General features: G+C 41.8%; 1 protein-coding gene across 2 annotated transcripts in view; it reads right to left on the bottom strand.

Annotated features, from left to right (window-relative positions):
* Nucleotides 1-8,038: 8,038 nt before the first annotated feature.
* Nucleotides 8,039-24,804, bottom strand: part of SF3B3 (splicing factor 3b subunit 3) — a 43,125-nt gene continuing 26,359 nt past the window's right edge. For both annotated transcript variants that reach the window (XM_082712195.1, XM_082712194.1), the window contains 15 exons: nucleotides 23,925-24,076; nucleotides 23,468-23,623; nucleotides 22,472-22,627; nucleotides 21,832-21,975; nucleotides 18,717-18,839; nucleotides 17,441-17,595; nucleotides 15,155-15,329; nucleotides 14,170-14,375; nucleotides 13,927-14,083; nucleotides 12,852-12,977; nucleotides 12,196-12,408; nucleotides 10,962-11,060; nucleotides 10,030-10,173; nucleotides 9,048-9,152; nucleotides 8,039-8,656 (listed from right to left, as the gene is read on the bottom strand). In XM_082712195.1, coding sequence (XP_082568321.1) covers nucleotides 8,516-8,656; nucleotides 9,048-9,152; nucleotides 10,030-10,173; nucleotides 10,962-11,060; nucleotides 12,196-12,408; nucleotides 12,852-12,977; nucleotides 13,927-14,083; nucleotides 14,170-14,375; nucleotides 15,155-15,329; nucleotides 17,441-17,595; nucleotides 18,717-18,839; nucleotides 21,832-21,975; nucleotides 22,472-22,627; nucleotides 23,468-23,623; nucleotides 23,925-24,076 — 2,252 coding nt within the window. In that variant the 3' untranslated portion in view covers nucleotides 8,039-8,515. The remainder of the gene's footprint in view (nucleotides 8,657-9,047; nucleotides 9,153-10,029; nucleotides 10,174-10,961; nucleotides 11,061-12,195; nucleotides 12,409-12,851; nucleotides 12,978-13,926; nucleotides 14,084-14,169; nucleotides 14,376-15,154; nucleotides 15,330-17,440; nucleotides 17,596-18,716; nucleotides 18,840-21,831; nucleotides 21,976-22,471; nucleotides 22,628-23,467; nucleotides 23,624-23,924; nucleotides 24,077-24,804) is intronic.

Raw genomic sequence — 24,804 nt, 5'->3', positions numbered from 1 at the left:
TCTGCCTTCGGCTCAGGTCATGATCTCAGGGTCCTGGGATCCAGCCCCACATCAGGCTCTCTGCTCAGCGGGGAGCTTGCTCCCCCCCCCACCAGCCACCTGCCTCTCTCCCTATTTGTGATCTCTGTCAAATAAACAAATAAAGTCTTAATTTAAAAAAAAAAAAAAGAGTTAAAAACCACTGCACGCTGCAACAGGTTTCTTTCTCTTTTTGGACTGAAAACTTTTGGGTACCCACCATCCACCTTTTTTTTCAGATTCAGGATCTTCTGACTTTTCCCAGAAGTCACAAGGCCGTGCCTGTTTTAACTGAGGAGACGAAGAGACATGGCTCTTCAGAAACTTGCCGCCAGGCTCCCTAGCAAACTCACCAGAACTGCTAGATTATAAAAACTGTCCTTCAACTTTTGGATGCAGAGCAGACCTGCAAGCAGATGGCACGTAGTAGGTGCTTAGTAAATCCTGGTAGAATAAATAAATTTGTCAGCATCCTCTAGTGGGTTGGTCATGACTTCTGAGGTTGGTTTTCAAGCTTCTATAGGAATAGTTGGCTAGGCCGGAGCAGACTGGCGGAGGGGACTCTTCTGACCACTGTGTAGTGTGTATCTGCTGATTTCAGTTTGCCCCACACACTGGGCTAACAGATCCCCAAATGTAGTAGCCACTGACCACAGTTGTTTAATGACTCCCTACCACATACCCAAGATTAAGCCCAATGGCCCCCACACTTATTTTTGTGGACAAGGTTTGATTTCAGCAGCAGAGATGGTTCTTCTGAGGTTTTTTTTTTTTTTTAAAGATTTTATTTATTTGACAGAGAGAGAGATCACAGGCAGAGAGAGAGAGGGGGAAGCAGGCTCCCCACTGAGCAGAGAGCCAGATGTGGGGCTTGATCCCAGGACCATGAGACCACGACCTGAACAGAAGGCAGAGGCTTAACCCACTGAGCCACCCAGGTGCCCCTTCCGAGGTCTTGATATAGCCCTTGAATGTGTTTTAAAGGCATAATAAACAAAATACCCACAGATAATATACCATATGCACGTGAGCAAGTAGATGACTCAGGCAAACACATGTCATTTCTTTTTTGAACAGAAACAGAATTCAGGAATTTTTTTTTAAAAAATCAGAAGCCGGGTTGATCTCATCTGAAGAATGTTCCCAACGTTTCTGGCTTCCCACTTATGAGAAACTCAAGAGAGATGGCATCACAGGAGCAGCACACATTCTGAAGACCAGTGCTCTTCTCCCCATGACAAGAGTGAACTCCAAGTGCCTTTCCCAGCCACAGCAGTCCTGCTAGCAATACATTTAAAAAAATGCCAAGAAAAGCAACATTCCATCCATAGTTCAACTTGGCCCCCAACCCCACCCCAGGAATGCTATTCTTGGCAAGAGATCTTCCAGAGGAAACAGCATCTGCAGAACCTCTAACTATGAGGTCAGGGAAAGATGAGGCAGCTGAAAACTTTTCAGTTCTTTCTTAGATCCAAGTTACGGGATCTAACAGAACAGCAGGAAGGGAGCAATCCTAGTCACTCAGGGCAAATGCCTCAGTCTTGACATTTCCTTTCTGAGTTCCATGGAAGACTCCGATGTGTTCTGTAAGTCTACAGAGTTCCCCATTTACCTGGCTGCTCAGTTAAACCAAAGGAGTTCATTAGTCCCCCTAACACCTACATAGATGGGATCTGTAACTTAGTCTCATTGTACCATCAAGTTTTATTAATCACATTTTGTAGCTTCTGGGACAACAGCTATGAACTAGACAAAATTCCTGAGCTCAACATATTCGAGCCTAATTCCCTGTGCCTGTGCTCCAGAAATTCTACTTGCAGACCACAAGCAAATTTATGGACAAACAAATGAAGGAAGCTCAATGGCGACAATTCCTGGATATGACACCGTAAGCACAGGCAACAAAATCAAAAATAAACAAGTGGGATGAATGAAAATGAAAAAATGAAAAAGCTTCTGCACAAAAAGAAAAATCAACAAAGTGAGAGGACAGCCAACAGAATGGGGAAAAAAAATACAGCTAAATGTGCTTAGTTGCAAAAAAGTATCTAGGTAAGTTGCAAACTAAGTATCTAGGTAAGGGGTTAACATCCAAAATATATAAAGAACTCATACAACTCAATAGCAAATAATCCCTTAAAAAAATGGGCAAAGGGGAACACTAATTCAAAAAGATAACATGCGCTCTTTTATTTATTACAGCATTATTTACAGTAACCAAGATACAGAAGTTGTTTAAACTTCCATCAATGAAGATGTGTATATGTATTATGGAATATTACTCAGCCATAAACAAGAATGAAATCTTTCCCTAGGCAATGACACAGAGTGAGAGTATAATGCTAAGTGAAGTAAGTCAGTCAGAGAAAGACTCTGCTTCCATTCCTATGTTGAATTTAAGAAACAAAGAAAAGAGACCAAAAAACAAAACAAAACAAAAAACATCTTAAAAAACAAAGAATAAACTGGGTGGTTGCCAGAGGGGAGAAATTGTGAGCAGTGGTGAAACAGAGAATCAAGAGTACACTTCTCGGGCGCCTGGGTGGCTCAGTGGATTAAGCCGCTGCCTTTGGCTCAGGTCATGATCTCAGGGTCCTGGGATCGAGTCCCGCATCGGGTTCTCTGCTCTGTGGGGAGCCTGCTTGCCTCTCTCTCTGCCTGCCTCTCTGCCTACTTGTGATCTCTGTCTGTCAAATAAATAAATAAAATCTTTAAAAAAAAAAAAAAGAGTACACTTCTCCTTTTTTTTCCTTTATGATTTTATTTATTTGAGAGAAAGAGAGAGAGTACATGCACTCAGGCATAGGGGGAAGGAGAAGGAGAGAATCTCAAACACGTGGGGCTCGATCTCACGACCTAGGATCATGACCTGAGCCAAAACCAAGAGTCGGACGCTTAATGGACTGATCCACCCAGGCGCCCCTAGAGTACACTTATCTTGATGAGCACTGAGTTTTAATGTGTAGAATTTCTGAATCATTATGTTGCACATCTGACACTATTAACACTGTTAATTATATTTCTATAATTAACAAATTAGAGAAAGATGGGCAAAGGAACTTAACAGACATTTCTCCAATGTAGATACACAAAAATAAACTCAAAATGGATGAAAGACCTAAATGTGAGACCTGAAACCATAAAAATCCTTAGGTAACAGGCAGTAATATCTGACATTAGCCATGCCAACATTTGCCTAAGCAGGTTTCCCGGGGAAAGAGAAATAAAAGCAAAAATAAACCACTGGGACTACATCAAAATAAAAAGCTTTTGCACAAGGGGTGCCTGGGTGGCTCAGTGGGTTAAAGCCTCTGCCTTCATCTACTGAATGGGAGAAGATGCTTGGCAAATGACATATTTGATAAATGATCAGTATCCAAAATATAGAGAACTGTTACAACTCAACACCCAAAAAACAAATAATCCCATTAAAGAATGTGAAGAAGACATGAACAGACCTTTCTCCAATTCTCCAAAGACGGCCAACAGACACATGAAGAGATGCTCAACATCATTCATCGTCAGGGAAATGCAAATCAAAACCATAATAAGGTTATCACCTCACATCTGTCAGAATGGCTAAAATCAAAAAGAAACAAGTGTTAACAAGTGTTGGTGAGGATGTGGAGAAAAAGGGACCCTCACGCAGCGCTGGCGAGGATGCAGACTGGTGCAGCCACGCTGCAAACAGTATGATGGTTCCTCAAAAAGTGAAAAATAGAATTACCCTACTATCCAGGAATTGCACTACTGGGTTTTCACCCCCAAAATACAAAAGCACTATTCAAAGGGATACATGCACCCCTATGTTTAGAGCAGCTTATTTACAATCACCAAATTATGGAAGCAACACAAGTGTCCATCAATAGATGAGGAGGTAAAGATGTGGTACGTAAACACACACACACACACACACACACACACACACACACACACAGCCATAAAAAAAGAACTGCCGTCTTGCCATTTGCAATGACACTGATGCGGCTATAAAGTATAACGCTAAGTGAAATTAAGTCAGTGAGAAAGAAATACCCTATTATCTCACTCATATTGGAACTTAAGAAACAAATGAGGATGGGCGCCTGGGTGGCTCAGTGGGTTAAGCCACTGCCTTCGGCTCAGGTCATGATCTCAGGGTCCTAGGATCGAGTCCCGCATCGGGCTCTCTGCTGAGTGGAGAGCCTGCTTTCCTCTCTCTCTCTCTCTCTGCCTCTCTCTCTGTCTACTTGTGCTCTCTCTCTGTCAAATAAATAAATAAAAATCTTTAAAAAAAAAAAAGAAACAAATGAGGAAAGGGGGGTGAAAAAAGAGACAAACCAAGAAACAGACTCTTAACTACAGAAAACAAATGGATGGTTATCACAAGGGAGATGAGTGGGGGGATGGGGAAATAGCCATGGGGATTAAAAGTGCACTTATCCTGATGAGCACTAAGTAACACGGAATTGTGGAATTACTGTTATTATTGTATACCTGAAACATTAAACACACTGTATACTGAAATACAACAGAACACTGTATGTTAACCATACTGGAAAATAACATAATAACAGAAGTCGTGACATACATATATGCAATGGAATATTATTCAATCATTAAAAAAAACTACAAGGAAATCTTGCCCTTTGTTACACAGGTATTACGCTAAGTGAATTAAGTCGAGCGGAATCCTGTATGATCTCACCTATCTGTGGAATCTAAAAAAACACCTAACTCCTGAAAGGATAGGAGATCTGTAGTTGGGAACGGAGGTGGCAGCAGTGTTGGAGCAAGGTGGTCAAAAGGTATCAACTTCCAGTCCTAATTATTAGACATATAATTTTATATGTCTATTAGACTATAATTAGACATATTAGACTGTAATTAACACTGCTATGTAATATATGTGAAAGTTGTTAAGAGAGTAGATCCTAAGTGCTCATCCCAAGGAGAAAAGAAGTATTTTTGCTTTCTTTTTATTCTATCTCTGAGATGAGTTATGTAATCATTTTTCATTGTGTATTCATCAGCCAAACCATGATGCTGTACACTTTAAACTTATGCAGTGATATATGTCAATTATACCTCAAAGCTGGGGGGATACAATAGACAAAAAAGATAAAAAAATCTTTCCAGCTGTTAGAAACCTGGTAGAGAAATCAAGTCCAGAAGGCCTCTAAGTTACAGAGCTGAAATGTTATCTGTATATCCCTTAACACTCTACCTTATCTAGCACCCATTTGGGAATGTGACAGAGTCAACAGACACATCAGAAGTTAGTGCAGTATGAGGGGAAAAGAAAACATCCTAACGTGTGTACTGGGTGCGGAGGGGAGAGTCCTCTATGGTTCTTCCGGGACTCCTAAAGGAAAATGGAAGACTTCACTGGTCTTCCTGACCTAAGTCCCATATATGTAAAGAGTTTACGTTTGGCTCAATGAGCCCCCATCATGTGCCGAGCTGGGTGCTGGGTATTCCGGATGCATGTTCTCATTTTACTCTCACACCAACCCTGTTTATCTCCATGTTAGGGTGATGCAACCCGCCATACCAATGTCATAGATCTCTTCAGAGAGGCGAAGACTTGACTGACTGAATTCAGGCCTGTGAGTTCATGTCTAGACTTATTTACAAGTTCCCATTTTAGACTTAGCATTTCACAATCTTTAGGGGAAAGTGCCCGGGAATCTATATTGAGTGGCTTAAGGGATGATTTTCATGATTAGAGAAATTTGAGAGAAAAAAATAAAACATACTAACAAAATTTGTACTGCCCAAAGGCATAGGGTCACTTTGACTTTTTTGATAATGTCGGTACTCTTAGGAACCAAGATGCTGTCTCAAGGAAGGTTGAGCAACGCAGTAATGGACTTGCATGCAGCTTATCTGACATCTCTCCCTTTAAGATGCGGGAACCAAGGCTCATAAATTTTAAATGGCTTGCCCAAATTCACTCAGCTGTTATCTGGCCAAGCCGGATCAGACAGGTTGCCTGATTCTAGTTCTTTCTACCATAAACACATTTTGATTGTTTTACATGCAAAAGCCTTCTCTACTAGGCTATTAATAAATTCAACAGAACAAACCCTGTGAATTTCTTACTGTGCTTATTATTAGTACAATGCTCAGAATATTATTAGCTCATCATTTGCTGTCATCTACCACCTTTTGCAATATGCACCCACATGTCTGTGACAATCCCACTGAGTTTGTTATCATTTTCCCTGGGCTTTGGGTTACAGAAGAATGCGAAAGGAGGAAAGCTTTGCCTGGCCTACCTATAGCTCTCCAGTGGGGCAATACTCATTCCACACATTCCCAGCTGAAAAGATCTAAAATTAAGATTCAGTATTATAGGGCGCCTGGGTGGCTCAGTGGGTTAAGTCGCTGCCTTCAGCTCGGGTCATGATCTCAGGGTCCTGGGATCGAGTCCCGCATCAGGCTTTCTGCTCAGCAAGGGGCCTGCTTCCCTTCCTCCCTCTCTGCCTACTTGTGATCTCTCTGTCAAATAAATAAAATCTTAAAAAAAAAAAAAAGATTCAGTATTATATGCTGTAAAATTAAAGGCTTCAAATGGCCTAAGTGCAAGTTCCCCTGGTTCCCAACCTAAACCTAAGCCTCTTTATCAAAGGACTATACCATTCCTGCTCATTTCTGGGCAGCAGAATCAAGTCTATAGATTTCTAGTCTATAGATTTATTCAAACAAGCCAATCACATCTTCCCACAGGAAGAAGGAGGCACCCCACCTTCTTATTACAAAGCCTGCCTCCCATGAAGTGCTGCATCCCCCCAACCCCTCTGTATAGACAATTCCTAATTCTATACAGAGATCAAGTTTTCCTTTCTTACATAAACCCCCTATGACTACAGGAAGCAGTACTTCAGGAGAAAACCGGGCACAAGGGGCCACTACTCAAGCATCTACGTGAAGTTTCCCAGACTACTACATGTCAACATCAGACAATCTGACAGCCCGAACGGAATAGATTTAAGTAGGGCTCACAGAAAAAATAAGTCCTGGAATTAGGCCATAAAAATGTAATTCTAAAGTGTCACCTGCTATGTGAATCAGTGAGATAATAAAAGTGTTAACTAGCGATTCAATTCCTGGCAAAACCTGGATCTTTCCTCACTGCTCTAAAACCTAGTCATGATTAGAGATATGCAGCATGAGGAACCCTCTCAACAGTGGACTGTGGGCTGCTCGGGGCCAAAGGTTGTGTCTAACCACCTCCATTCCTGATTCTAACACAGTGCTAGCCACAGAGAATCTGCTCGTGGAAGTGGCTGAGCCTACGCACATGAAGAATGTTTTACTCTGTTGAAGACCAAGAACAGCAGTGAGCTCAGGTCTTTCCGGGTTCAATAAACCTGGGGAACTACCTGGGAGATTAAGGCTGCCTTTTCACGTGTGGACATTTTCAGGTGACAGGCTACCAGTGCTGCCACCTCATACTCCAAAGGCCCTCCTGAGTTTGCCTAAAACGTCCAATGCTGACAGGACTCCCTACCACGCAACCCCGCCCCCCCGCAACGGTTACCCATGAGCCTTTAAATAGGGACCACGTATACTGATTTTGTTCCCAAGGGCAGGTTAGTTTCTAGGTTCTTCTGTACTTACTCATCCTTCCTAGGAGTCATATGCCAAATGATCATTTCGGGAGCTGTAGAAGTAAACGGAGCATCTGTTAAGAGACCCCCCCACCTGGAATGCATGCCAAATCCTTCACTCTAAGACCTCAAAGTAGAAGGAAGCTAAAACAAGGGAGAAGAAATCAGGCACCATTCCTCAATATCCAATGGGAAGAAGCATGGCTGACCGCATGGTTATTACTGAGCCCAAGTTTCACTTATACTGCAAAAAGAACTACAAGCCCAAAAAACCCACCATGGAACTGGGATTGTGAGGCTACAGGGCGCCAGAAGTACAAGCAGGTAGCTGGAAGGAAGGAGGGTACTCCATTCTTCACGCTCTAACTCGGGCTCAAATTCCCCACCTAAATTCTCACCCCCAGAAAAGACACATGGACACAAGCCACCTTCAAAACTAGATCTGTATTTCTGGTTAGATTCCAGAGTGGCAGAACTCAGGAGTTAGACTATATTCAACCTGGTCCCCACCTCAGCTTGCCTCCCTCCCTCCCTCCCACAAAGATAACATTGTACAAAACTATATTTACAAGAAAACCAGTTAAAAACTAAGGGTGTATACAAAAGTAGACAAAGAGACCCAGAAGTATCAATGTAGGGAAAGGTTTGGGGGAGAGGGAACATCTTATTACACACCAGAAACTGGGAGCACTGTATTAGGTACTAGGTAGGAAGAAGCATAGCGAAGTTCAGTGCCAATTTTAGGGGGAAGCAGTCACTCCAGGGAAGACTGGATAGGCAAGACCTAGCTTTAATATTACAAAGTCTTATCCAGCCACCCTTCTTCTGATATGTGGGTTAGGAGCCATGTGGTAGGGAAACAGAACAGTCTCTGACACAAGTCCCACAGGAAAAGCAAGGGCTCAGAAGGCATAGCGGGTCCGGATGTCCTCAAGCTTCTTGGACACCTCAGGTGGGGTTCGGTCCAGTTCTTCAGAGACGTTCTTCTGTTTGTTGGGCTCCATGGAGTTGAACTGCTCACAGAGATCTCCATCTATCACATTCTAAGACACAGAAAAGTGAGTAAGAAATAGGTCAGATGCTTAAAGGAAGTGGCATGCTAAAGCAGCAGCAAAGAAAACTTTTATTCTCTCTCAGGTATCTGAACCATTTCAGAGCCAGGGACACTACTCTAAGTTCATCCTTAGTATCCTGTGTTCAGAGTAGCAAAACTGGGGGAAGCCTCTTCTCTGGCTGTGGTCTGCCCTGGGGGAAGAGGTCCTTGAAAATCACTAGTCATTCTTCTCCGCCATTACTGACTCCCATCAATCCACTCCTTTGATGTTCCTTCAATCAGGACTGTTCTGATTTACCAGAGAGGGATGTCCAGAGAAAAGACAAGTTATATGGGGCAAAGATCCCCCTTTCCAACTCAGATTTCCAACAAAGACCTACCTTAACAGGGAAGTAATAGGAACGAAAACTGAGGTGGTCTCGTCCACAGAGAGGAGGATGCTCAGACCGTAGATGCATTTCTACGTGTTGGAAAAAGTCATGGTCCTGGTAGAAGATATAAAGAAATCTATCACTAAAGAAAAAATGATTTCAACTAGTCTACAGTTTCCAGAAGCACAATGAACAGACAAGTCACTGATCTTATTATTTTTTTTTAAACCATCCAAACAGATGTTAACTATCAAACTGTTCCTGTGACAACCCCAGGTTTTCTTGCTACAAGAGACCTAAAATCTGAAAAAAAAAAAAACCCACCTATATCTGCAGAACACAAGAGAACAACATATGTAAAGACAGATTTGTAAAGTCAGATTCCTGATCTCTGTTTCCTTAGCTGGAATGACATAAACCCAATTTAGCCAATCCCAGAGCTGAGCCAAGGAGGCAGCAAGTACACAGTATACCTCACTGTAGTAATCATCATTCCTAGTCTGTGGGGTTTGGTTCTGGGGCTTTGGCCACTAACTCTATACCCATACCAGTAAGAAACCAAACCTGGGGTGCCTGGGTAGCTCAAATGCTTAAGCAAAAGACTCTTGACTTTGGCTCAGGTCACGACCTCAGGGTCCTGGGATCAAGCCTCAGGTCGGGCTCCATGCTCAGTGGAGAGTCTGTCTGAGGATTCTCTTTTCCTCTCCCTCAGACCCTTCCCCTGCTTGTGCGCTCGCACTCCTCTCTCTCTGTCTCTCTAAGATATCTTTAAAAAAGAACTAAACCAAACCCTGGTACAGTATAAAAACAAATGGCTTGGTGGAAGAGGGAAATCAGGATTCCTATTTTCTGAGGCACTTCTATCACCTTGTAATATTTCCAAAACATGCCCAGCTGCAGGTGGAGACAGAAGATATGCCCTCTTAGGCTGATTTAGCACCAGGAAACAACCTTGTGAAGGCAAAGGCCAAAAGAATGTGGGAGATTTCACCTCATGGGATGTGAATGGGACAAGGATGCCAATTCCTCCTGACAAGGTGGTATAGACAAGCGATTCTGAGCCTCCAGGGATCAGTGTGGTCTTCTGTAATGACAGGACGGTCTCGCCCACATGGTAGTTCATGATCACCTCCGCCTGTAAGTTGAAAACAGACTAGTAACTGTGCCCTTGCCCTCCGAACCTATTCTAGATTCCCAAGAGCAAGTAGTGCCTCCAAAGAGCAGATTTCACCTTCTTTTAAATCCAAACATTACTAACATATAAAAATACTTTACAATTTTCTTAACATTTACTTGAAGCTTTGCACAGTGGCAGTATCGTAGCCAATGAGGTTTATCCGAGGCGTGATTATTGCTAATTGAAAACTTAACATTTACTTGAGATTAATGTCACAATGTTGATGTTAAATCATTTCTGATAATTATAATGGAAAAGCATTGTTAAATTATCAAGTTTGCAATAAAAAAAGAAACCACAGATAATTGTTAAAAAGCAGCAATCATCCGACGAGCTCTCTAAAACAGACCTATTTTAAAAGTCCAGAGATGCTCTACTACAGAAGTATATACCTACAGCAGAAAAGTAAAGAGCCCAGAACAACCCCTCAGAGAAGAGCCGGTTAATATCAGGAATGTGTGCAATGATTTTTTCCAAGGAACACACTATGCTCTAGTCACTGCTAAAATGTCTTGAAAAAATTCTATTTTGCAGTGATAAAAATGGAATGGTGACTCGGTCACTGTACATCAAACCCAACATCTACCCATCACAGGCTCTGAAAGGACACCCCTGAGCAGGAGAGTGCTCAGCATAGTCACGTGCACGGCAGACAGCGAACTACAAAATGTTCCCTCAGTATGGGTCGTGGGAAATGTAGCCTGCAGGCTGATACCTCTCTTTCCAGGTCGCTTCTGCAATCTTACCTTCTGAGAGGCCCCGTTGAGCAAGCCCCGGTCCCATAGGGCTTTGTTTCCTGTGGGATCCTCATCCACTTCGTCATTGGTGTTAGGTGGGAGCCTCACCTATAAGGAAGTGACAGAAGTCATGGGGCTGGCTCCTACACCGACTCACCTGGATCACCAAGCAACATGTTTGCCCTAGATCCCTGAAAGCAAGCCTGGGACCACCACCTTCAGCAAAGCCTAAGCCTATCTCCTGCAACCTGATGTCTGAGTGACAAACTCCGGAGATTCAACCCATGAGCAAGAACAAAACAAAGGCTATAAAACATACACAAAAGAAGTCAAATTGGGCTTAAAAAGAGAAAACCAAAATTCTCGCACAGATAAAAATAATTTTTACTCATTACAAGCAAAACCTATGATCACTATTAAATCATATTCCATAAGGAGGAGGGAGGGAGATGGACCGGTCAGGTGATGGAAGGACGGGGACAGGGGACTCTAATGTCTGATAAGAATGGGGAGCTTGACTGGCTCAGTAATAGAGTATGCAACTCTTAAATCTCAGGGTTAAGTTCAAGCCCCATGTTGGGTGTACAGAAGATTAAATAATAATTTTAAAATCTTTAAATATAAAAATAAATGACTGGTAAGAGGGCTTAAAGAGGGTGCCTGGGTGGCTCAGTCAGTTAAGCGTCTGCCTTCAGTTTAGGTCATGAATTCAGGGTCCTGGATCAAGTCCCACATCGAGTCCTGGATTGGGCTCCCTGCTCACTGGGGAGATGTTTCTCGCTCCTGCTCTGCCTTGCTGGTCTCCCTGCCTGTGCTCTGTCAAATAAATGAAATCTTAAAAAAAAAAAAGAAAAGGGACGCCTGGGTGGCTCAGTTGGTTGGACGACTGCCTTCGGCTCAGGTCATGATCCTGGATTCCCGGGATCGAGTCCCGCATCGGGCTCCCAGCTCCATGGGGAGTCTGCTTCTCTCTCTGACCTTCTCCTCACTCATGCTCTCTCTCACTGTCTCTCTCTCAAATAAATAAATAAAATATTAAAAAAAAAAAAAAAGAAAGAAAGAAAAAAAAAGGAAGATGGCTTAAAGAACACAAAATTTCCTTTTTAGAGCTGGCTTTAGGATTAAATTTTATACCTATTTTCAATTTCCGTACTAGAGATCATAGTCCTATGTCCTTGACTTTACCACTGAAAAGAGCTGGCTTTCCTACACAACACTGTAACCGACATAAACATCAACTCACCACACAAATGTTGCCAAATTTGTCTGCCCCCGCCACAGTGTCATAGTCCAGGAGGCTAGCTGTAGTGACCCATCGTGGGTAAGTATCATCGGCGAAAATGATAAGCTGGTTCTCATTACGCTTGTATCGAACCCAGATGAAACTTTCTTGGACATCAGACACAATTACCCTGTGTCCAATAGTCTGGATCCCAGAGATGTAATTGGCAATATGCTGGGAAAAACAAAGACATCAATGGGTATAACCTTGAGATTCAGAACCCAGAGACAGTTCAGCTTCTCCTGATTGAAGCATATATTTATATATGACATACAGAATGGCAGTCAACAATAAACTCCTAAAAGATGGAAAAAGAGCTAACTGGTTTTAATACAGTGGAAATGTATGCTCAATTCTCACAGTTAAATACTCTGTATTTAACAGAAATATGGTTCTTAGTGTGTCCACAGGACAGAAATATGGTTCTTAGTGTGAAGAAGTCAAGAAACTGACCTAACTTTTGTCCTTCTCAAGTCACAAAGGCCTAATTCTAAGGCTGGAATTGAGGATCTACAAGATCCTAAAAAGACATATGATTTTAAGTAACTGTCCACTATCCCACCAATGTTTCCTCCTTCCTCACTAGCTAGTTCTGATTCCCTGTACAAGCTATTTACCTTGTTCTCACACTTTCGGAGTAACTTCTTCTTCCCCAGGTCATAAACTCGCAGAAGCTTCCCCACACCAATCAAGACCCTCCCCTGGAATGGAGCAATGGCAGCAGGGACCTCTTCCACTGGAGTCTGTGAGAAGAAAAGCAGGCAATGCAGCTATTAGAACACCAGCCATATGCTAACCGTACCCTCTTGACCCCAAATGTCTACGAGACAGTGTGTGATCACCTTTGGCTCCTCAGAGAAATAAACCACACATACAAGTCTATGAACAGGTCCCACAGTGCACTGTACGTCACTCAGCAAATGGATCAGTGCCACAAGCCAAAGGAAGCCCTGAGGCCTGATGAATGTGGTCTCAGAGCCTGTGCTAATTCAACTGGTGCCACAAACAATGAAGCCTCAATGCAGAAGTGATTCCTGGTTGTGGATGGATGGGAAAGGAGTGCTAGTGCCAAGTGACATCTCAGTTGTAAGGGAGATACAATGAGTTTAGCACAAAGAAAAGAACATGAGTAATTACTTCCTAGAGGACATTCCCCTGGTGAAGGGCTAGAGCAGCTACATGCATATGCTATCCATGTGGGAGAATGGGATATTTTCCCTCTTAATTTAAAAATTGTGATAAGATACACATAAAATTTATCATTTTGAGCATTTTTTAGTATACAATTCAGTGGCATCAAACATGTTCACAGTGTTGTGCAACCATCACCACCATCCACCCCCAGAACTTTTTCATTTTTCCAAAGGGAAAGTGTATCCATTAAATGTTAATTCTCCAGAGATCACAAATTGCTGCCTGCTTAGTAAAACCAGTAAACAAGGGGCCAATTCTGTGTGCATCTATGTCACCATTGTGGCTGGTTAGTATATAGGCTTCCTGCCAGACTCCCAGGCAGTGGAGCTTCACTGGAGCAGGAGAGCCCCAGCATTTTCTGTGTGCCACCAAAAGATGGAACATAATCAATGAGCTGGCTTCCAAAATGGCCACCAGAAGACCTGACCCATGACTTAAGCAAAAGTGGGAGAGACCAGTAGGACCTAAGATCCAGGAGAACCAATGGCTGGTTCTTACCTTGTGCAAAAACTCCAGTTTTTCCCCATTATTCACGAGCTTGTAGGTATAGACAAAGCCCCCGGCTACAGACCTGGGATTGAGAATCAGGTCTTTGGCCACGCCCACCAACACATACCAATCATCACCAGTGTTGGAAAACCTGCATACAGCCACACTGTAAACAGAGAAACAGGAGTCGGGTATTAACTACAGCCCAGAGAATTCCTGCCCTCAAAACCCTAGATGTCCAGAGCTCCTTACCTAAAAGCGGCCTCATTCTGTTCTAGCTGGACAAGATCCAGCGTGTTCCCTTGAATAGGATTCATCACTCGGATCACAGAGGCCCACTGCCCATTGCCAGCTTTAGGAGCTCCAAAAATGGACTCAGGAAGGTTTTCATTGAGGAATGCTGCTGCCATCTCTGCAGCAAGCTCCCGCTCATCCTCCCCTGCTGCTTCTACCATTTCCTAAATTAAAAAACAGAATCACAAACACAAAAACAGAAGAGTTGGTATATTCAGAGGTAGATGGTGGGTAAAAAGTGGACAAGTAGCACAACAGTTCATATCCTAAATAGCAAAGTCTGTAGGCCAAAACCAGATTTTTCCCCAAAATGAAGATTAAAGGGAAAGGTGTACAGACAAGGGGAAGAGAGAAAACCACTGAAGGAAAAAACCAGGTACTTCATTTTTTAATGTCAAAAAAACCTAACATTGACTGTGGCAAATACTTAGCAAGTGGTCTCAGACACATCAAACAAAAACACCACTTTTCTACCTAACCTCCCTGATTTCCCTTGCTACGAGATACAGTTTTGCATGATGGGGCTATTTGGGGTTTTTTTTTTTTGCTGGGAAATGATTTCTGGAAAGAACTAGTGTTGTGGAGAATTGAACACTGTCTCTTTTGGGCCCAAATCTAGGAAACAAATACACAGGCTGTTTGGGAAGCTCAAGGATTGAAGAACTCTGTTCCAGAAGGAAAGCTGAAAACTCAATAAACCCAGGTTCGTGTATTAGTCCCAAGTCACAAGAAAACTTCTAAAACCAAGGATAGGGGCAAGGGCTCTGCTTAAAAGCCCTGAAAAGAACGTGGGTCTTTTTTTAATGTATAATATACTATAGATATATATATATAGATACATATATAAAATGTGTAATATGATCAGCAATTATACAAGTTTAAACTTTTCAACAATATTTCATATGAATGCCTTTTAACTAAACCCTAAGGTCAGTCTCATTACCTCGGCCATTTGCTGCTTCCTCTGAGCTTTTGTTGCCTCAGTGTAGGCATTGTGGTCCGTCTCAATGATGATAAGGTTGTTACTCTCAGGGTGAATAACAAATTTCCTGGGTGTGTACTGCAGTGGAAAGGCCACCTGATTGAAGACAGCACCTAGCTTCTCCAATGCTAAAATCCTACGGGGGAAAAGGCAGGGAATCAACAGATCACTCACTCAGGATTTAGAAACTCCTATCAAAATGGCCTGTGACTGGTCACACAAATGCATTGATCCCTAAAAGCTCTAATGTTGGCATATTCCTCTCTTTGGAAAGAAACACTCGATCAGGTATTTTACAAATATCTGAATGATGAAATTAAGTGTTTAAGCATCAAAAGTGGTCATTCTGCAAGAAGGGAAAAAAAAAAAGTTTCACATAAAGAAAACAAAACCCAAACCACCGATCCTTCAGTTTTGATTCTTCTGGTCCAACCCACATAATGATCTGTCTTATAAAGGCACCCTACCACGACAAGCAGATTCAAAGTAGAGAGAAAACCTGCTCTCAGGACATACCCAACACAGGAGGCAGCACCGATATTCCCATGTTGTATTCCTAAGAAAGTATGTGGCTAGTGAACATCTAAGTAGAACTTATACCACTGGTGATACCCAACAGGACTTCAGGCAGTTTTCAAGTGGACTTTAATAATTAATAAGCTTTTGTGCACCAAAGAACATCACTGAGAAAGTGAAAAGACAATCTACGGAATGGGAGAAAATTAGGAGAAAATACGTGCAAATCTTATCTGATAAGGGCATTACAACTAGACTATACAAAGAACTCTTAGAATTCAGTAATGAAAAAAGAATTATCCAGTTAAAAATAAGCAAGGGATCTCAACAGTACTCCAAAGAAAAATAGCAAGAAAGCACATGCTTATCATTAAGCATCAAAAAACTGTCCATCTAAACCACCATGAGATACCACTTCACACTTACTAGAATGGCTGGAATCAAGAAGTCAAATAAATGCATGTGGGTGAGGATGTGAAGAAACTGAAACTCTCATACCTTACTTGTGGAAAACAAAAACAGTGCAGCCCCTTTGGAAAGCAATTTGCTTTCCAAACTCCTCAGAAAGTTAAATACAGAGTTACCACAGAACCCACCATTCCACTCTTTCAGATATATATCAAAGAAAAATGAAAATATATGCCCCCCCAAAAACATGCACAAGAATATCCACAGCAGCATTATTCATATGTGGAAGTGACTAGTTTTGACAGTAATTACTCTAAACACTGGTGTTACTAAGAATTCTGCTATTAACTATTTCACACAGTGGCCTTCCCTGAAAGATTCTGTTCTGGGGAGGAAACGCTCTTCTGCTACAAAGTGAAAAAATCTGTGGCTGTGGCCACATTTATAGGAATTCAAAAGAGAAGGAGCACCCATAAATAATGTGAATGTCTATGAATGAGGCTAGGTCTTGACTGGCAGAGATGTGGGTGGGAAGCATGCCAGGGCACAGAGTAAAAAAAAACATGAGAGAGGAGACAGCAATTCTGCTGGAATAGAACGTATATAAAGGCGTGAGGGTTAGAGAGAAAGAACGATGACTGGAAAGATCCTGAAAGGTGCTGCACAGAAATCTGGGAGTTCATAACAAGAGGGTATAGATCCTCTTGATAGGGTTCCTCTTACAAACAGTTACAACCAAGGCAAGAACACAGGTGGTGTTAAAAGATTAAAGAAGAAAAAATGAAAACCGAAACTTGAGAAAGTCAAACTGAATATAGCTTATTTTTCAAACCGAATAGCCATCTTGCAACAGAACAGTGCTTGCTCCAACATCATTGCGTAAACAATAGTTGTTCAACTTGCAAAAAGCCTAAATAATTTATACTGAGGTTAAAATTAGAAGATGTAACACTGCAAATGACAGGACCAAATAAAAAAAAGTTATCAGCGAACCAATGCCTGCCAGCTCTAAAACTAATCTAATAGTACTGCCCTGGAAAAACAGATGGTTTAATCTCAAGGAAACTGAACCATACTGCGGAGTATATTAGAACTTGGCCCTGAAAATCTAAACAGAAGCTACAACTCCAAAAATCAAAACTTGGCTACCAGGTACTTAAAATCCTGAGACAAACGAAGGTTTCAGTTGCAACACTCTAGTGCCATGATAAAGAGCTGGCTCTCTGCCACTGCTTCGTAACTTCTTCCAGCACACTGGCAAAACCACAATCCCAGCCACTGGCAAAAAGGATTCCCACTGGGCTTGAACCATGGGACTCTCACCTCAGAGTATTGGTGGAGATGGCAACAATACCCTCAGGACACTGTTCAGAGGCAAAGCCAGATGCAAACTCCAGGGTCTCGTAAGACAAGGGGGTGAGATGGAAACGAGACTGGTAGGAATAGCTCAACCATGACCGGCTTGACATGGCCAACACCTGAGGAAAGAAAAACATTCCAACATGCTTGGGGAAAAGACAAACATGCAATGCTAACCAAGCACCCTATCTGCAAATTTTAGTCAACAGAATATCCCAAGGAATTGTTGGAACCTAAGACTACCTTAAGAAAAAAGAGCACCAGAGGTGCCTGGGTGGCTCAGTTGGTTAGTCAGGTGTCTGACTTGATTTTGGCTCAGGTCATGATTGAAGAGTCTTGAGATCCAGCCCCCAGTCAAGTTCCACACGGAGTGTGGAGCCTGCTTGAGATTCTCTCTCCCTCCCCATGTGTCCCTCCCTCCTTGTGCACGCATGCACACTCCCTCTCTCTTCTCTAAAAAAAGAAGAGGAGGAGGACTAGAGAAGAGGACTGCCTTAGTATTTGCTAAAAGCACGGGCCACAAACCATATGAACTAATCACTCAATCTCTCTAAGCCTCTCTAAGGCTCAATTTCCACATCAGTAAAATGCGAACACTGTAACAAGGGAGGATCATTTCAAGAATTAAATCCAGTAACAAAGGGGCTCCTGGTGGTTCAGTGGGTTAAAGCCTCTGCCTTCAGCTCAGGTCATGGTCCCAGGGTTCTGCATTCGAGCCCCACATCAGGCTCTCTGCTCAGCAGGGAGCCTGCTTCCTCCTCTCTCTCTTTGCCTGCCTCTCTGCCTACCTGTGATCTCGATCTGTCAGATAAATAAATAAAATCTTAAAAAAAAAAAATGCAGTAACAAATAAAGAACTAGCATGACACTCAGCAACAATAACATTCTTAGTTACAAAGGACACAATGTTTCCTAACCTCTTTCACCCTACATAGTAAACCCTGGTATTGATATAAGGTTGCTCATGGGTAGTTGTACTCCTGTAAGAGGTTTCTAGCTACCTCTCAGTCAGCTCCATTTGCCCACCCTAGAGCTGAACAGACTGATAACCTATTTCACCCATAACCAAAACGTAGCTCAGGACCATGGAAAACTCTGCATGAAGGGACCCAAGACTTCCCACAGAAAAGCTAATTAAGAGAGAGCTAGTATCAAACTAACTATGTATGGGTGAATTACTGAAAGAAAAGCTGATACCACTAATGTCCAAAAATGCAGCCTGCCCCTTTTCATTACTTACTGCTTCCTGGCCTTGCATCCGGACACGAAAGAGTTTCACAGGACGAGACCCCAGGTACCTAGTACGTGTGTCAGACAGATCCCCAGTCACAGGGTCCAAGACAGTTCTCAGCAGCACACCATTCTAACAAAAAGGAAAAGAGTGGGTGAAGCCTACCCCTAATGGAAGCTCCCTGGCTACTGCATAGAATACTTAAGTTCAGAACAAGTGAAAGGAAATGGCAGGGTTTACAGAATATCCCAATAACCAGACAACAACTCATTCACTCCCCGACTAAATCACTCACTCAAGTAGTTACTGAACATTTACTAAGTGAAAAGCACTTATTTTTCACTACATATCTGTTAAAATTCTTTCTACCACATATGCTAAACTCTTCTTTATAATTTTAAATCTTAGGACATATGCATAGTTAAGGGGTGCCTGGGTGGCTCAGTCAGTGGAACATCCTTAAGACTTGTTTTGGCTCAGGTCATGATCTCGTGGGTCATGGGATAGAGTTCTGCATCAAGCTTCATGCTCAGTGGGGAGCCTGCTTAAAGATTCTTTCCCTCTGCCCATCCCCCAACTCATGCACGCACTCTAAAATAAGTAACCCTTAAAAAACAAAACAAAACAAAAAGACATGTATAGTTAAAATAAACAAGGCCTGCTGTGGTTTCTAAATGCCATTTCTCCTAAAAAGATTAAGACTCTTGGGATGCCTGGGTGGCTCAGTCAGTTAAGCATGTGCTCAGGTCATAATCCCACGGTCCTGGGATTGAGTCCCACATCCGGCTCCCTGCTCAGTGGAGAGCCTGCTTCTCCCCCTGCTTGTGCTCGCTCACTCTTTCTCTGACAAACAAATAAAAATCTTTAAAAAAAAAAGAAAAAAAAAGATTAAGACTCTTAAGAGAAACAGCTAATTCAGGTCTGGGGAAAGACTATTTCAGGTAAATACAGGGCACTCACTCTGTTTTACCAGAAGGAAGCACCCGAAGATAACAGGGTCATGTTAAAAGGACAAAGGAACTAACTTCAAAAGGGAACTCCCACCCATCTAAAATGAGGCAATTTAGCATCCAAAAACTGAAAGACCATAATAGTTTGAAGCACAGATACAAAAAAAATCATCAAGTTCATAGGTTATTAAAAAAAGATTTTTACTTTATCAGTCCCCACTTGAGATTGCTATGGCACCAACTCCTAACTGTGAAAACAGATGAACAAAGGGGAAAAAACAAAGTATTTATCCTTTCCCTGTATGAACTATCTTTTGGGGTAAGAAAATTTTGTCTTTTGAGAGAAGTTCCAGGTAATGAAATGAAGAGTATAATAGAAAATCATCATTTCTCAATCCCTAATGACATAACGGATCTAGGCAATGGGCCTAGTAGCAATGCTACTGGGTAAAAGGCTGACAGGGAGCAGATAATTTAAAATAGATACTAACATTCTAACACCACTAAAATAGCATAAGCAGACATTACATGCCTCCTGATGTGAAGTAACAGAAAGGGCACCACTTATAAAACACTGTCTCCCACAAAATATTAAATCTGAATCTTACCAACCTCTCCACCTGTGCTATCCAATTCTATAATCAAACCACATGTGGCTAGCCAGAATCGTGATGTGCCATTAAGTATAAAATACAATATATGAGATTTCAAAGACTTTGTTCAAAAAGAGAAAATAAAGTGTCTTAATTCTTACACCAATCACAAACTGAAATGACATCTGAAGTATTCTGGGTTAAAAAAACATTAAAATTAATTTCATCTGTTCCCTTTTTGTGGCTACTGGTATATTTAATTGACACATGTGGCTTGCACTGTATTTTAAATGGACAGCATGGTCTAGATCCACCCACTACTTTACAGGAAATACAAATGACAGACAAACATTAAACACACAAGGAAAGACTGCCAAATTCAGAAGGTGGAAATTTCTCAAGACAAACGATCTGGTTTCTTAAAAAAAAAAAAAAAAAAGGAGGGGGTAAAAATTATTAATATTAAAAGACACATAAAGGGATAGGTCATGCAGAAGGTGCAACTGCAAATGGCTTTCTGCAGATCCTAAGTACAACCAAAGATAAACATTTTTGGAAAAACAGAAACAAAACAAATCAAGAAAAGCCAGAACATGAACAAGATATCAGATATCAAAGAACTGCTGTGTTGGGCATGGTAATAAAATTGTGGCCTAAAAAGAAAACAACGTGTACATCTATTGTGGCTACATTCTCAAGTATTTATAGATGAAATGACAAATCATCTTAGATTTGTTCTATCATATTCCAGAAGAAAGAAATAAGGGGGAATAGATGAAACAGCAACAGTATAATGTTGGTAACTAATAAGACTGGTGATGGATACACTGAGGGTTGTTACATTAGACTAATGTCTGTGCAGTTTGAGAAATTTCTAAATTAGGAAATAAAATTAAAAAGCAAAAAGTACCAGGGCTAGATTATTTACCCAGGGGGTTGAGCAAATAATCATTAAGGAAAACGGAAAGTATATGGTCAAAAAATATGACTGACACTCTGCTACCCTTGGGTTCTGCTTTTCACGCAAAAAAGAGCCCCACTGCTTTGACAATAGGGAACATCCAGGGATCCTCTGTTACTAAAGGAGTCCATTATACATAAAGAGGTTTTAGTTTCCAAAAGCTGCATATTCTAAGAACGGCAAAGGACTCTTGAAACCCCTCTAGTTCTGGGGCAACTGGGTGGCTAAGTGGGTTAAGCCTCTGCCTTTGGCTCAGGTCATGATCTCAGGATCCTGGGATCGAGCCCAGGGTCTCTTTGCTCAGCAGGGAGCCTGCTTTCCCCTCCCTATGCCTACTTGTGATTTCTCTGTCAAATAAATAAAATCTTAAAAAAAAAAAAAGAAACCACTCTAGTTGTGACCCAGAGTAGTGATGAAAACACATTTTTATCAAAGACTATGAAAACTTTGTCCTAGGCCTGACTTGTTCTAATTAGAGCTGACAGAAACAGAGCGCAGCACCGTTCACTTTTCATAAGATGGTAAACTGTAAAAGGCACAGTAAATGCCCATATTGAACAGGGACTACACAAAAGCTAAAGAAGCCCTGAAACCAACAATGTGAGCCTTAGATCTCTTACCTGTAACCCAATATTCAGGTATAGGAAGCCAATAGAGCCCCTCTCCCCCAGCTCATCTTGTTTCTCAGTACCACCCATCTCCACAATACACAAGGATTCGGGCTGAGCTGGGAGCGCCTGCATGCTCAGAGGCTGCAAACAGTCCTAAGGAGGAAAGAAAAAAAGAGTATAACATGGGAAATGACCAATTTTGGAAAAATCTACCCAGAGAAATCTAATTGGAGGAATGGAGAAACAACTTTCTTGTGGAGTAGGTTCTAAAGGGGTTACTACTAGTTAAAGCAAATCTTAGAATAAGCTCTGGAAAGAACCATGCTTTCCTTTCTGTAAAAACTTCCGAAGTAAATAAGCAAAGTATACCTATTCCTGAAAGTTAACCAAAGCCCAGGGCCAGTCCCAAGTCCTTTTTTTTTTGCAAACAATCTTCAGTTGTTTTTAACAAGGCTTAAGGCAAGAGAGCATTTAGTAGTCCGGGATCAGGATCTTTAAAGTACTGAGGTGCGTTGCTATGATAATCAGGAGAAGCAGCCAGTGCTGACTGCAGGGACTAGCCCAGCTGATCCCAGAGAAGCCCATGAGGAGTGGGCCAGAAGCTCAGGTTCCAGTGGGAAGATCCTTGGAACTCAAGAGTAACACTCACTGATGGATCCAGAGAGATGATTCTAACAGTATTGTCCACTAGCCCCACAGCCAGAAAGCGAGACCGCTGCTCTCCAGGAGGCACGTTGGCCAGACTCATGCACACCACATCTGCCGACATCTCCTTCCGCTCTGTGTACTCGTTCAGCTGTCCTGACTACAGAAGTGAGACAGAAAGGTGACAAACCACTCCAACTTGCCCCTAAACCCTGGGCCTGGGAAAGGAAGGAGGACTGTTAAATTCCTTTTCACTTTTTCTCACTCCTCTTACTATCATCAGTGACTAAGAATTTCTCTACTTAAGATACCAAGACTGAATACTTTAGGCTAACAGCAAGCAAAATTACTGACAAGACAATCAAAACAACGTCTTTGTCTTTGACAAGTTCAACAGGCTACAAATTTTATAAGCAAACCTAGTTCTCAGGAAACAGAAATATATAAAATTATCTGTTCATGAAAATACTCTGGGTGAAAGAGATTTCAAATATGGAACTTAAAGACAAAGAAATCTCAACCAGAGGTACAGTTAGACTCTCAGGTTGGCCACATCCAGAAACTAAGAGCATGTAAGTATACCCAACATCCTTCCATACAGAAAAGCAAAAGAAAATTTCTGAAATGGCTTCAGATTATAAAAATTAAAACTTACAGCCAATATTTGGTGGAAAAGCAGAGTGTAAAGGGCAAGAGAAGCAAATATTTCATTGCTAAGATGAGATTTCATAATTCCAGTTAGAATTAAGATATGAACTTACCCTTCCCCTCACCCCACCCCCAACCCCACCAGGCCAGAGTGGCTTATGTACACTTTCCCTCTTGAATTTTCCTGTGAGTATCATCTAGATACTGGACTACAACTCTCGTCTTTACCTCTGGACCCTAACACCAACTCCCACAATAAATGATAAAATAATATTGAATAATAATATTGATAAATAATTGAATAATTGAATAATAATATTGATAAATAATATTGAATGATACAATAACATACAGGATCCATCTCAAAATAGACCAGCTCTCCTCCTGTCAGGGCGATCACCACCTGTCGCTGGTTCACTGCACATTTTACAATCGTTTTCTTTCCAGGGGTCTTCCATTCATTGACTCGTTTGTCTGCTCTTATGTGCCGAATACCATCAGGATACACCTAAGTCAATGACCAGAAGGAAACTGGACTTTAGCAATGTGACTCACTGCTCAGCAAGACCACATACCTAACAGATGGGTCACTTTTGTCAGAATTGGGAGCCACTGCATTGAGTTGCCATTGGGTCAATGACAAAAAGGAGTTACTAGGCCCTGTATAGATCAACTTAAAACAAGTTCATGTTTGCAATGTCCACTTCAAAAGAGCTTTTCAAAGCTCATTACTGTCAGCACAGCAGCCTACACCACAGTAAAAGGACAAAGTAAGGCAAGTTAAGTTCTCTCGCTCTGGGAATCCTCACCTGCACCAAGGCGTCATCTCCTAACAACGAGCAGGACAAGGTTGGGGTGGTACCCAGAAACCCAGAGTCAGTCACTTCTTCCACAGTCTCTCCGATGGATAACACCAGTGTGGCATTCACGAAAGACACAATGATGTAGGCATCAAACTCATCTGCAAGAGGGAACAGAAGAGGAGGTGGTTGGCTAAGAACTCATTAGTTACAAAGCTAATTGAGATATACTAAGTTTTCTCTTCAGAAACCTTCCAAGGCACTTCTATGTGTAGCCATCACACACACACACACTCATGTGGCAAACGACACAGGATGATCCAAAAGATAACTGAAGGTCATAACAGCCTATAGATACACTCTGCTTCCTTAAATGCCTAAATACATTGAGTAAGTATACCCACCCCAATAGCTCTGAAAGTTAATTTTCCTTGAGGAATTTGCTGGAAAAACACAAGATGACAAAGCAGGGTAACCAGGCAGGAAGAAATTTTGAATACTACAATATTTACATATACTGAAGTGAGAGCTTATTTATTTGCGCCAGATGCAAATCTCAAATCACCCTTAAAGATAATCCTTATCCAAGAAAGGTCTCCAGCCTCTTCCAAAAGAAGTTAATGTGGGAACATAAGACCTAATGAATAAAAAAGATTACTTAAGCCTCAATGAGACTATCATTCTCAGGTTCATAACTGAGAATCCCAGGATGTCCCAAAAGGAAGGCGTTAAGAGGATTACCAGGAAGTTGGGGGGGGGGGTCTGTTTATATTGTCAGTCCTTGACCTCTCTACTCTTATTATTGAAAAACGCAACTATTCAGTGGAGACAAGCAATCCTATTAGGATTTGCTTTTCTTTTAACAAAACATAGTTATGGATAAACAAAC

This window comes from Mustela nivalis (assembly GCF_964662115.1).
Source record: "Mustela nivalis genome assembly, chromosome: 18".
NCBI classification, from domain to species: Eukaryota; Metazoa; Chordata; class Mammalia; order Carnivora; family Mustelidae; genus Mustela; species Mustela nivalis.
This window is presented reverse-complemented; position numbering and strand designations above follow the sequence as displayed.